The sequence below is a fragment of the Lachancea lanzarotensis genome, scaffold LALA0S05 (genome assembly GCF_000938715.1).
Source record: "Lachancea lanzarotensis genome assembly LALA0, scaffold LALA0S05, whole genome shotgun sequence".
In the NCBI taxonomy this organism is placed as follows: domain Eukaryota; kingdom Fungi; phylum Ascomycota; class Saccharomycetes; order Saccharomycetales; family Saccharomycetaceae; genus Lachancea; species Lachancea lanzarotensis.
The window spans coordinates 57,164-69,604 of record NW_019212883.1 but is presented as its reverse complement, the minus strand read 5'-3'; the positions used below and the strand labels follow the sequence as shown (position 1 = coordinate 69,604).

The 12,441-nt window shown below is 44.9% G+C and overlaps 6 protein-coding genes across 6 annotated transcripts; 3 read left to right on the top strand and 3 right to left on the bottom strand.

The window, feature by feature from the left end:
* Positions 1 to 175: 175 nt before the first annotated feature.
* GLC3 (LALA0S05e00892g1_1) lies at positions 176 to 2,290 on the top strand (the record flags this gene model as incomplete). Its single annotated transcript, XM_022772107.1, has 1 exon — positions 176 to 2,290. One exon carries the CDS (start codon positions 176 to 178, stop codon positions 2,288 to 2,290), a length of 2,115 nt encoding a protein of 704 aa, XP_022628464.1.
* Positions 2,291 to 2,595: 305 nt separating this feature from the next.
* Positions 2,596 to 5,646, top strand: CWH43 (LALA0S05e00870g1_1; the record flags this gene model as incomplete). The annotated part of the gene is made up of 1 exon (XM_022772106.1): positions 2,596 to 5,646. One exon carries the CDS (start codon positions 2,596 to 2,598, stop codon positions 5,644 to 5,646), a length of 3,051 nt encoding a protein of 1,016 aa, XP_022628463.1.
* A 60-nt stretch (positions 5,647 to 5,706) lies between these two features.
* On the bottom strand, positions 5,707 to 6,075 carry SWM2 (LALA0S05e00848g1_1; the record flags this gene model as incomplete). Its single annotated transcript, XM_022772105.1, has 1 exon — positions 5,707 to 6,075. One exon carries the CDS (start codon positions 6,073 to 6,075, stop codon positions 5,707 to 5,709), a length of 369 nt encoding a protein of 122 aa, XP_022628462.1.
* Positions 6,076 to 6,615: 540 nt separating this feature from the next.
* LALA0_S05e00826g (LALA0S05e00826g1_1) lies at positions 6,616 to 8,280 on the bottom strand (the record flags this gene model as incomplete). Its single annotated transcript, XM_022772104.1, has 1 exon — positions 6,616 to 8,280. The coding sequence occupies one exon, from the start codon at positions 8,278 to 8,280 to the stop codon at positions 6,616 to 6,618; it is 1,665 nt and encodes a 554-aa protein (XP_022628461.1).
* Positions 8,281 to 10,104: 1,824 nt separating this feature from the next.
* DYS1 (LALA0S05e00804g1_1) lies at positions 10,105 to 11,247 on the bottom strand (the record flags this gene model as incomplete). The annotated part of the gene is made up of 1 exon (XM_022772103.1): positions 10,105 to 11,247. One exon carries the CDS (start codon positions 11,245 to 11,247, stop codon positions 10,105 to 10,107), a length of 1,143 nt encoding a protein of 380 aa, XP_022628460.1.
* Positions 11,248 to 11,459: 212 nt separating this feature from the next.
* Positions 11,460 to 12,338, top strand: IPK1 (LALA0S05e00782g1_1; the record flags this gene model as incomplete). The annotated part of the gene is made up of 1 exon (XM_022772102.1): positions 11,460 to 12,338. One exon carries the CDS (start codon positions 11,460 to 11,462, stop codon positions 12,336 to 12,338), a length of 879 nt encoding a protein of 292 aa, XP_022628459.1.
* Positions 12,339 to 12,441: the final 103 nt, after the last annotated feature.

The window sequence follows — 12,441 nt, the reverse complement described above, 5'->3', positions numbered from 1 at the left end:
TGTTTCTGTCTTTTCGTTTTAGTCGCTGAAGTTTGACGTTACCAGACGAAAAAAGGACCATCTTAGCATCAATACTGGTGTCGTTGTTGGTTTTTGTGAATTGTTCGCATTTGTGGACTTAATACGTGATTTCCATCCTATAACGTAAAGTTGGAGTTTGTTACGTGGTGCTACTATGGGAAATATACCTGAAAATGTTAAGGGAGCGGTAGACGTGGATCCCTGGTTAGAACCGTTTGCAGAGGTGCTTTCTGAAAGAAGATATCTGGCCGATCGTTGGTCGCATGATATCAGACACAGTACAAACGATAACACGCCGCAATCGCTGGCCGATTTTGCAAGAACATCGTACAAAAATTACGGATTGCACGCAGACCCGGTGACCAAAAAAATTACATATCGGGAATGGGCGCCCAACGCCGTTCAAGCGTTTCTGGTGGGTGATTTCAACAACTGGTCGACCCACTCGCACGAGTTGCAAAAGGACCAGTATGGGGTTTTTTCCACAACGATTCCCGCGTCCAATTCTGGCGATTATGCCATACCTCATGATTCCAAGTTAAAGGTACTGTTTGTGCTTCCAGATGGCTCCCACGCATACCGTCTTCCCGCTTATATCACCAGGGCTACTCAACCGGATAAAGAAACCGCTAGGCAGTTTGGTCCCAGCTATGAGGCCCGTTTTTGGAACCCATCAGTCCAATACGAATTCAAGAATAAAAGACCCTCTTTTGAAAGAAAAACAGGTTCGTTAAGGATTTACGAAGCCCATGTCGGTATTTCATCCCCAGAACCCAAAGTCGCCTCCTACAAAGAATTCACACATAACGTTTTACCGAGAATTCGCGACCTTGGTTATGATGCCATTCAATTGATGGCAATCATGGAACACGCTTATTACGCTTCGTTTGGCTATCAAGTGACCAATTTCTTCGCCATCAGTTCTCGGTACGGTACGCCAGAAGATTTGAAAGAGCTCATTGATACGGCTCACGGGATGGGCTTGTTGGTGCTCTTGGACGTGGTCCACAGTCATGCATCCAAAAACGTGGACGATGGTCTAAACAAGTTTGATGGTAGTGACCATCAATATTTCCATTCACTACAATCCGGGCGTGGTGAGCATCCATTATGGGATTCTCGTTTGTTCAACTATGGTTCCTTTGAAGTACTAAGGTTTTTGCTAAGCAATCTAGCCTTCTACATCGACGTTTATCAGTTTGACGGTTTCAGGTTTGATGGCGTCACTTCGATGCTGTACAATCACCATGGAGTCGGTGCAGGCGGCGCCTTCAGTGGTGATTACAGCGAGTACGTGTCCCGTGAAAGATCCGACGTTGACCATGAAGCTCTTGCTTATCTAATGCTGGCCAATGATTTGGTCCATGAAATTTTGCCTGACAGTGGGATTACAATAGCCGAAGATGTTTCTGGGTACCCCACTCTCTGCTTGGGTCGTCATCTTGGCGGCACAGGTTTTGACTACAGACTCGCCATGGCATTACCTGACATGTGGATCAAACTACTAAAAGAGAAAAGCGACGACGCTTGGAACATGGGCAATATTGTGCACAATTTAACCAACAGACGTTATGGTGAAAAGGTGGTTGCTTACGCGGAGTCTCATGATCAAGCCCTAGTTGGTGACAAAACTCTAGCCTTCTGGCTCATGGACGCAGCTATGTATACGGACATGACTGTTACGAAGCCTCTCACTCCTATTGTCGATCGCGGTATAGCATTGCACAAACTGATCCGGCTCGTTACCCACTCCCTCGGTGGGGAAGCATACTTAAACTTTGAAGGCAACGAATTTGGCCATCCGGAATGGCTAGACTTTCCTAACAAGAACAATAATGATAGTTACCACTACGCTCGTCGTCAATTCAATCTTATCGAAGACAACTTGTTGCGGTACCAGCACTTGTACAACTTTGATAAAGCCCTTCAGCATACCGAGCGTCACTACAAATGGCTCAATACTTCTCAAGCCTATGTTTCTTTGAAGCACGAAGTGGATAAGGTCATTGCTTTTGAGCGTAATGGACTTTTGTTTATCTTCAATTTCCACCCAACTGAGAGTTATGCCGATTACAGAATTGGAGTGGAAGCTCCGGGTCGGTACAAGATCATTTTGAACACCGATCGTGGAGAGTTTGGAGGTCACGATCGCATCGACGAAGCGGCTTCGGAGTTTTTCACAACAGATTTGCGTTGGAATGAGCGCAGCAACTACATCCAAGTTTACATTCCTACCAGATCAGCGTTGGTGTTGTCGCTCGCTTCCTGAATGAGTGAGTCTCACCAAACGACCAGACATTTTCATTGTTATATCTTGGCACGCGCAAGATTGCTGCCGTGCCACTTCACCTACCGAACGAAAACCTTAAATAATATCTTGCTAGTCAACATCAATTCTCCAAAGGTGACTCATAGCGGAAAAGCTCGTGCTCCCTTCTTTCTTGTAGAAATTTGGTTCTTGATCGGCCTTTGGACAATTTTTAGATATTAATGTGATGTTATATTAAACTAGATCAAAGAATGTTGATAAGTTATTCAAGCTGACAATCACATCCTACAGGGTCACTGTCTATCATGGTTACTGTCAATGCCAGTATTGTGCCAGTGGTACATACAGTGTGTGCATCTGCGGCTTTCTTGGCTGCTCTTATAGTGGGTTGTAAGCTGCATTACATCAAAATCATCACAAATGCGCATTACACTTATCCCGATGAATGGTTCCCCAGTGTTTCTGCTACCATTGGCGACCGGTATCCCGAACGATCCATTTTCCAGATTTTGATTGCATTAACGTCTTTTCCGCGGTTTCTTTTGCTTCTGGGGCACTACATGATCAACAAATCGACATCTTGCTTTATTGTCGGAGTTCTAAGAACTGTAACTTGCGGAGGATGGGTGTACATCACGTCTACGGACGACCACGATGTTCATGACGTTTTCATGATCTCATACATTCTTTTGACACTCCCTTGGGACTACCTGGTCATCCGTAATTCCAGATTCAAAACTTATAAAAAGGGTGCTATGGCTGCCTTCTTCGGCGTCATAGTACCGTTAATATATTGGTTCCTACAGCACAACGTCTACCATAGAGCTGGGGCTTATTCTATTTACGCTTATTTTGAATGGGCTCTAATCGTTTTGGATATCGCGTTTGATGCTCTGGCGTTCAGCGATTTCAAGGCGCTAAGTTTGAACTTGGAGCTTACGTCAAATGTTGGCACCTGGTTTTTTATGTTTGAAAACAAGGAGTCACTACAACCTGCAGCCTCAGAAGAAATACGGGCTGTGATCGAAGAAGAATTGTCGGAGAATCCAAGCTCTGCTATTGCACACGATACATCCATCGAGTCCGATGATCCTGATTACGCACCACATCTTGACGACTCCAAGGATGAGGGAGACGTATCTGACCTGTTGGACGAAGATATCGCATTACTCCAGTCAAGTGATAACACAGAGCTCAAAATTATGCTGCAAGAGGATGAAGAGATCAGCTATCTCACGAACAATGCGTCAGCTCTGCCAGTGCCTTCTCAGACTTCAATCACTTACATTGTGGTCAACATTCTGAACTCCCTTTTATTCTGGACTATGCTAACGTCGCTGCTATGTATGGTGTGGTATTTCCCATTGTGGTATATGGGCATATCAGGATATGAAGCATCTATCTTATCCGTGACTTCTCCTTTACTGTTATATGTTCCAGCCATTCCAATGATTGCCGATGTGTATGGTACGCTATTCACGGCTGCGATCGGCATTGGTGCCTACTTGATCGACTTGCCCGAAACACGACTTCTTACGGCATCTTTGGCAGCCGGTATTACTTCTCTCAGTTTCAGTAATACACTTAGAAGCATAACAAGCCAAGTGTCAGTCCAGATGTACACTACAACATGGATTCTAGGACTTGTGGGTTCTGTCATACTCAAGATGGCCTTCTTTTCTCGTAACCCATTGTGGCCCATTTTAAACGAAGAAAATGGGGGCTGGAATAAGACTGGACTAGCTATAATGACACTCGTGGCTTTATTCACTCCGCAGATTAATGCTGTTCATTATCAAAAGTTGGAGGCGCCGCCAAGAACGCCCATTAAGTTCTTCTCCAAATTATTGATATCAGCAGGTTTTGGATCCTTGATTTTTTCGATCCATCAGCTCCTCACCGACGCCTCTACTATCATTTATTGGTCTTGGGAAGGATGGGCTACCAATGGCTCTCAGGGACCTTTGACCTGGCCATATAGCTCACTCACCTGCTTAGCTATGTTGTGTGCTGCATTAACTTCTCAAAAGTTTATCACAAAGCCGCTTGTACCTGTTTTGCTTACTTGTGCTTCAACCGGCATCTTAGCTTCCCCATATGTTACAGGATGGCCTTGCTACGCGTTTGGCGGAATCGTTTACATTTTTGGAATCATTTGGATGATTCCTACCTATTTCTCAAAGATGAACGTCGTCAAAAGCCCATGGGCTTACAGCTTTGCCTTTGTGTTCTACTTGATCTTTATTTTGGCGCATGTGTGGACGGTCGCATACGCTTTCGTCCCATTTGGATGGCTGCTGAGGGAAAGAATAGGACTTGTCTTGGGCGCATCAAGTGTCCTGATATCCTTAGGCGCTCTTTGTGGACCGAACCAAGGTGGATCAAGTGGAACAATCAAAAAAGCATTTTGGAATCGCATAAATGTCGTTGGACTTTTGTTCGTCTGCTCAATCGGGTATATCACCTTGAGACTAGCACCTACCGGCGTCCCTATGCCATACCATATTGAGGATAACACAATTACGGCAGGTATATGGACTATTCACTTTGGTCTTGACAACCATATGTGGTCTTCAGAGGACAAAATGACGCAATTGCTGAAAGACATGGAACTTGATGTTATTGGATTACTTGAAACTGATACACAGCGCATAACCATGGGGAATCGTGATTTAACGAGCAAAATGGCTCACGACTTGGAAATGTATGCAGATTTCGGGCCTGGTCCCAATAAACATACCTGGGGATGTGTTTTGCTGTCCAAATTTCCTATCGTCAATTCGACGCATTATCTGATGCCTTCACCCGTCGGTGAGCTGGCACCCGCTATTCATGCAACTATTAAAACGTATGATGATATCCTCGTTGATGTGTTTGTCTTTCATGGTGGTCAGGAAGAAGACGAGGAGGATAGAAGACTACAAAGTGAAGAGCTTGCCAGAATTATGGGTAGCACAGATAGGCCATCTATACTTCTCAGCTATCTCGTCACTGATCCACATGAGGGTAATTACAACAACTACGTCAGCGATGTATCGGGCATGCATGATATTGACCCCAGCGACGATGATAGGTGGTGTCAATATATCTTGTACAAGAAATTGGGGAGAACCGGCTATGCACGGATAAGTCGCGGCAGTGTCACGGACACGGAGTTGCAGGTTGGCAAGTTCAAGGTTTTAAGTGAAGAAGAACTGGAAGAACTTGGCGATTCCATTTATGAAGCTACCATACTCGACGACGACGCTGATATTCCAGACTCTCTGCGGTTTCCTGATGCGTATCAGGGCGATGGACAAAGAGACCATCGGTACCATGTTTTCGACGAACCACGGTACTACCAAACCCCGTGGTAACTTCCCAACAATACCCTGACACAACTTCAGTAGCTCTTTAATGTTCCAAAATCCATCAATTTAATCTATGTAATCTTTGAGGTCTATTTCTTCGATGATCAAGTTCGCCATATGCTGCTGAGAGCTCAAAAATGGCATATCAGACAAGTCTTGTAAGTCAACATGTTCTTGTATTACATTAGTCGGGTTTTTAGATGCCTCAATAGATTGTCGAAGAGAACTGCATCTCGCTACTATTTCAGAATTGTGATGGGAAAGTTCTTGTAGAACAGCATCGCATTTTTTCGAAGCAATAGCAGAAAGTTCAGGATCGCTCGCAATGGCATGGTAGTAACCAGGGAGTGCTGCAGACAATTTCACAGGTATGATATTGATATCAGTAAAGTTTTGTAAGAAGCATAACAGCATTTCCTTGTCATTTGTACTCATATGGACCTATACGTTTGTATTGATGTGATTACTAGCCAACTATACGTGAAAAGGTAAAAAGAAAGTGTCAACCGCCAAACCTTTTAATTCTTGATGTAGAAGGCGCTAAATTTGAACAATGCAACGGTCAAATATCAAGACCCCGATGCTTTTGAGATATCTGTGTCGCTCAAGACCTGAACTAGTCTGCAGGTAGGTCATCATCAATATTGTAAGTCATTTCTTACTATTCTGACGTTGGTACAGTAGGTTGTCGAGAAAGAGCTCAAATCAGGACATTAACCTTTAGATAGTCCTTGAAACGTTTCCAAATCAACCAATGAATATCACGACCCATTATACGCACTTGTTTGAACAAGAAAGGTATTTTAAACATTAACTACTATCATTAAATCATTTTGGTATACAGGTGACCAACGAACCGGCAAGAAAGTGGTAACCGAGGATTTTAAGACTCGACTATGCGCATTTGTTGCCCTTTTTTGGCTTATTCGTAATTTGAAAAAGATTCAGGCTCCTTACCTCGATGTTCGCACCCACTCATTGAGAGTGACTGGTGCTGTTTTCCATAGCGTCATTATGTTGAAAAAGAGGTTTTTCGTTGCTGGCGTTCTCAATGTGTTGTGCTCTGGCCAATAACCCGAGCTTGTTGCCTTCTTCATCTTCGATGATTGGCAATTCTGGTACGTAGGAACCGGTCTTCCAGGCGGGTATGTTGTCTGCCCACATTTGATCAATCTCTTCCAGTGTTTTGCCCTTAGTCTCTGGGAACATGAGAAATGTCTGAATAGTGAGGCATACTGAAAACACTCCAAAAATGATATAGGTCTTCCAGCTGATGTTTGTGAAGGATTTTGGCACAAACATAGCCAAAGCAAAGTTGAAGGCCCAATTTACAGAAGCACAAAGAGCAGAACCCTTTGCTCTCTCCATGTTGTTGAAAATCTCCGAACAGTAGATCCAAATACCAATACCCCATGTTGGTGCGAAGGAACACACAAATAAGTAGCAAGCGGCAATTACACCCCGTGCGGCAGGTTTATGACTTGGAGGTATACTGATCCTGACTGTGTCGTCGCCATCGAATCCATTCGGTTCAGGGACTGAGTAATTGGCTAGTAATCCAGACACAACGAACAACCATATGAACATAAAAACGCCGCCGGTGATCAATACGGGTCTTCTCCCCACTTTATCTACCAGAAACAGGGCAGGAATAGTCATAACAACGTTCAATACGTACTGGATGGAGCCAGACACCAAAACTTGGGAGCCTGTGTAACCGGCCATTTTGAAAACGTACACAATGTAGTACATCATCACATTCATACCACATAGCTGTTGCCACATTTGCGCAGAGACGCCGACTATCGTCTTTCTCAATGACTTCTTGCGGAAGAGATGACGGTAACCGAAATTCATGGCGGCCTGGTCGATCAACACCTGTTCTTTAATTTCTTCCAATTGTAGCTGGACTTGGGGGTCATCTCGATCTCCATGAGCGCTAATCCTAGCAACAACCTCGCTAGCTTCTTCCCATCGATCGTGGTTGGCCAGCCAACGAGGCGATTCTGGTAAGAAAAACGCTGCGACTAACAAAACGAGACCGGGGACGATTTGGATGCCCCACGTGACCCTAAATGCACCAGTCCCGTTGATGAAATGGCAACCGTACCCGATGTAGAACAAGATCATGATACCGACAGTGACACTTAGCTGGAAAAGGCCACAGATGGTTCCTCTAATGCGAGGAGGCGACACTTCAGAACAGTACACCGGGGCCGCAGACGACCCAAACCCAATACCAATGCCGCTCACTACACGGCCTGCCACCAGCATCGCCACGTTTTGCGAAGAAGACTGCAAGATAGCTCCCAGGATCCAGAAAGCCGAACACAAGTGCAGCGACACACGTCTTCCATAAACATCGGTCACACTCGACGAAATGAGCGATCCAAAAAATGATCCTGCAGACATCGAAGCCGTAATACCACCTTGCCGCGTGGATTGAGGATTGTCAAAATAGGCCTTATATTCATCGGTACCGATCATCGACGACATCGATGAAATGTCAAACCCAAACATCAGTCCGGAAATGCATGCCACTACACCTACCACGTAAATGTTGTAAATTTTGGGGAACTTGTCGTAGATACGGCCCCGGTAGTTGACATTGCGCAAGAGAAGCTTATCTGACAAGCTCATCGCACAGATATTGTTCTTATTGTCAATAGACTTTTTTTTTCGGGAGATACGAAATAGTTTTGAAGAATATCAAAGTGGTTTCGGGTTTCGAACACCATGTTGTCCGGGGATCTGTCCTCCTTTTATATGTCAAATCCCGGGCATATAAGCATGGGGAAAACATAACGCCGCCAACGCATCACAATGGGCCAGATCTGTGCTTCGTCTTCTGTGCTGTTGATTTAGCGTGTACCCTTATTTAATTGGTGGGGAAAAGCGGAATGGGGTTAATCCGGGGTTCTGCGAGGTCTTCTCCGCGGGGACTGGATTAAATTTTTGTATCTCCCCACACTTATGCAGTTGTCTGTGGAAGTTGTACTTTGATTTCTGGGCATGTCTGCCAAAATTACAGCCACTGCGGAAAAGCGGAGCAAAATGCTTTGATGGTGTCTGGGTGGTGGAGCCGTTTTGGCGCCGGAACACAGATGTCCGGGCGCAAAGGCGTAGCGTAACGCTGGGGTGAGTGGGTGTATGCCGCGGAGCTCAACGGTCCGGCAGTAATTATGTATACCAAGCTCTTTCGCAAGGCAACCGTCCGGCCGCGGAAGTGGAGAAAAATTGATGTGGGGTTGCTCGGAGTACTAAAGTCCGGGCGTCGGAAGACTTATGGGACGCTCGAAAACATGTCAAGTACCTTGAAAGTGCGGGGTACGCACTCCCAGTGGACTGATTAGTTCAACAGTAAATGGAATGATTTACCGGGTGCATGATTGTCACTGTGACCGAACTATTTCAGGAAGTGGATGTTGCAATCACAAAACGAACGTCATGAGTAGTAGTAGATCGTGCGGAACCTGTTGAGACTTTTCACGAACATTGGCAAGTCCGTAAGGATCAAATGAGTGAAGATCGAACGGTGAATAGATGTGTGAGCTAACAAGTGCTTCTGGTTCGAGTTAGTGGTACCGACTAACGGCAAAGCAGCGAAATAAAGGTAGCCTTTGTCGTTTGGTATATCCTGCTTTGTTTGTCGAAGAACTTCTTAGATTTTCAGTTTCTCTCTAGTGACTTGAAAAACGGCTTATGTTCAATGTGCTGTGACATTTGAATACCCGAAACCACACGCGTCCGTCTGAAAAAGTTTGCCGCCAGTGGTAATTCCCGAATGTTTTCAGCACTTCTTAAGGCATCGAAGTTTCCTCAACAGCATCCAAAAATTCCAATTTCTCAGCACAACGATTGTTGCAAGTGACGGCTAAAGTATCTTTCCAGAAGTATTAGAAAATACGTCATGTTGCCTATGCCATGAATTCCGTAGCCACAACTGCTCGACCACTTGGTCCCGCAAGTTCCGCAACATTGTGTATCTACTTTCCTTACCTTTTTGTAGCACGATGTGCATATCATAGTTCGTCCTTCAATCTGCTTCTGATGAGTTCATATAATTGAACTTGCACTTGAAGATGAGCCGATTTTACTTTAATGTCAATGTATCCATCAAATTTGATGGTTTGATTCCCGAGAACAGGGCTCAAACCCCCCCCCCCCGCACCGAGATCTTCTCCCCATTCATCTACCCAAGCACTTCTGTACGTCTCGACTAATTTCTAACGCCAGTTTCTTCCTTCTCGGCACAACCGAGCAGCTCACACTTCCGAGATCGTACCACTGAAAAACATGTCTTTCGCTGGTATCGAATTTCTGCTGTCAAGTATTAATCATTCCCGCCTAAGTCCAAATCCAACTCTATTGCTTCGTCACCCATGTTCATATACACAACGTCTATCATGTCTGCACACCACCGAGGTGGCTATCAAAGTCTATAAAGCGCACGAAACTTCACTCTTACCTGCCGCTAGCAAAAGTCGCAGCGACAATGAGCGGGAAAACCACAGTCGCATCCGCATAAATCTTGACACTCTTGGCTTCGGCTTTGATCTTGCCCCAAGAGATAGCCTCATCCGGCCTGGCTCCTGCATCAGAACCATCGAATTCTTGACCTGTGTTGATGTAAACGGCATAGTCTGCACCATTACGCATCAGACACGCATTCGCAATGTGGTGCTTAATCAAACCACCTCCCAACAAGAGCATACCTGCCTTGGAGGCTTCCATGGATAAGCTATTGATTTTACGGATGTCTGCGACAATGTCCACACGCAGTTGGCGGGGACTAGACTTGAACGTGTGAAAGAAAAGCATGTCTCCAATCGAACCGTCCGTGATCGCAGGACAAAAAACGGGGATCTGGTTCTTGTAAGCCCAATACAGGACCGACGACTCGTCGTTTATTTCTTTCCCTAGTCGGTTGATCAACTTGGAAGGCGTCCAGATTGGAGATTCGACGTCAGTATTGGCATCCAAGCATTCAGATTTGTGCTCTTTGACGTATTCTTCCTGCTCCTCCAGCATTTTGTCCAAGATGGGCACGATCCATTCTTCGAACTTGCAGTAATTGTCGTTGGGTACCAAAAGGTTACCAATACGGTTCAGACCTTTGTCACGCAAAGACGACCCTTTCAAGGTGAATTCTCCTAAATACGTAGGCGCCAGACATTTGATGATATCTTCTTCGATACCACCGCCAGTTGCGACGATAGCATCGACCTGCTTGTGCTGCACGAGATAGCGAATGGTCTCACGCAATCCGGAACTAATCAGGTTAGAAGTATACCCCAAGAAAATTGTAGTTTTCTGTTTGCCATTTTCATCAAATGAGCCTTTTCTGTCGTGCTCTTCGAGCTCATCACGATGCTTTCCTCTCCAAGATCTCATCTCGTTGATTATTTCGCAGCCTTGTCCTAGCGAACTGGCTTGAAATCCCATTGTACGCATAGATCCAACGAGATCAGATGCCCGCATGTCTTGGGCTTCTGCCTTAGAATAGTCAATACCCTGAACCTTCACATAATCTGCAGATACTGGTTCCGAAGCCTTCAACACTGCTTCGTTCAAGGCACTGGGCAAATTGGCATTTTGTTGAGACATTCTTGCTGACAAGTCCTGAACTATTCAAGGATGGTTAACAATTCACAATAAGTGGCTTCGATCAAGTCAAGTTTTAGTTGATCTTAGGTTTAAGCGTTGTCTAAAATTTTTCAAATTATCTACAAGATGAGCTAGCCATTAGACGATAAAAATGGTTAATATGAAGAAATATAGATAGAAGCTCTCAGTTCTTCAATTGGATCTTCAAGTTGATGAGCAATGGCTTAGTGAGCAATTATAATGATGACGATGCTATCATAGTGAACCGAGGTAATGCAAATATTTTGATCAAATATGGGGATCGTTGCGAAAATCTTGACCGCTGCTGTGTACGGTTTAAAAGCCTTCGACAAAATAACATTTATACGCTACGGAACTTGCGATACATCAGAAATTGCGTTTCTCCACTTCTTGGCGATTATCTGATCGCATGCACAAATTTGGGGCGAAATGTGCGAAATTTGGAGAACATTTTGGGAGAATTCAAAGTCGACATCGACAGCAAAGTCGTCGAAGTCTTGGAAATGGAGAATCTGACATTTGGTATGGACTCGATAGTGACAGTAGATCATTTCACTAAGGTGCATAGGCAAAAGTCTAGCATAGATGGGGAAGCAATTGTGTGGGAATTCAAACCCAAATGGATGATTCGGAAAGGCGAAAACTGCCGCAACTGCGTTTTGAACCGCTTCAAGGGCCGCAATATACCTTTTTGCTATAACATGGTCCTAGAACACCCCGAAATGCTGCGAAAGTGGCTTGCTGCGTTTAGCATGCCCCCTCAATTTTTTCCCGACATGGAAACGTATTTGCGTGATTCCGATAACGTCTTGGCGAGAGTTTATAAAACACAGTGCAATCTTGCTGACTCTCTTCCATCGCTTGGTGAGCTGGCGGGTGAAAACGATGTTTCTGGAAGTTTAGCGCTATTAATGGCTTTGCGTGACGTTACGTGTTTTGTGCGATGGGATCCAGCATCGGGAATACGCGCTAAAATTGTTGACGTAGACATGAAGCCAAAGTCCAAATGGAAGCAGTGGAAAGATCAGCAAGATGTTTTGGACGTCAGTGATATAAGAGTGTGTCATTAGACAGGCATTGAGTCAAAGAGCAGCTATTTCTGATGAACCTTGAATCTATCGGGAAAGCATCGTCGATTGTTTTGACTCGAAATTCTGGTACATTCCACCTAGA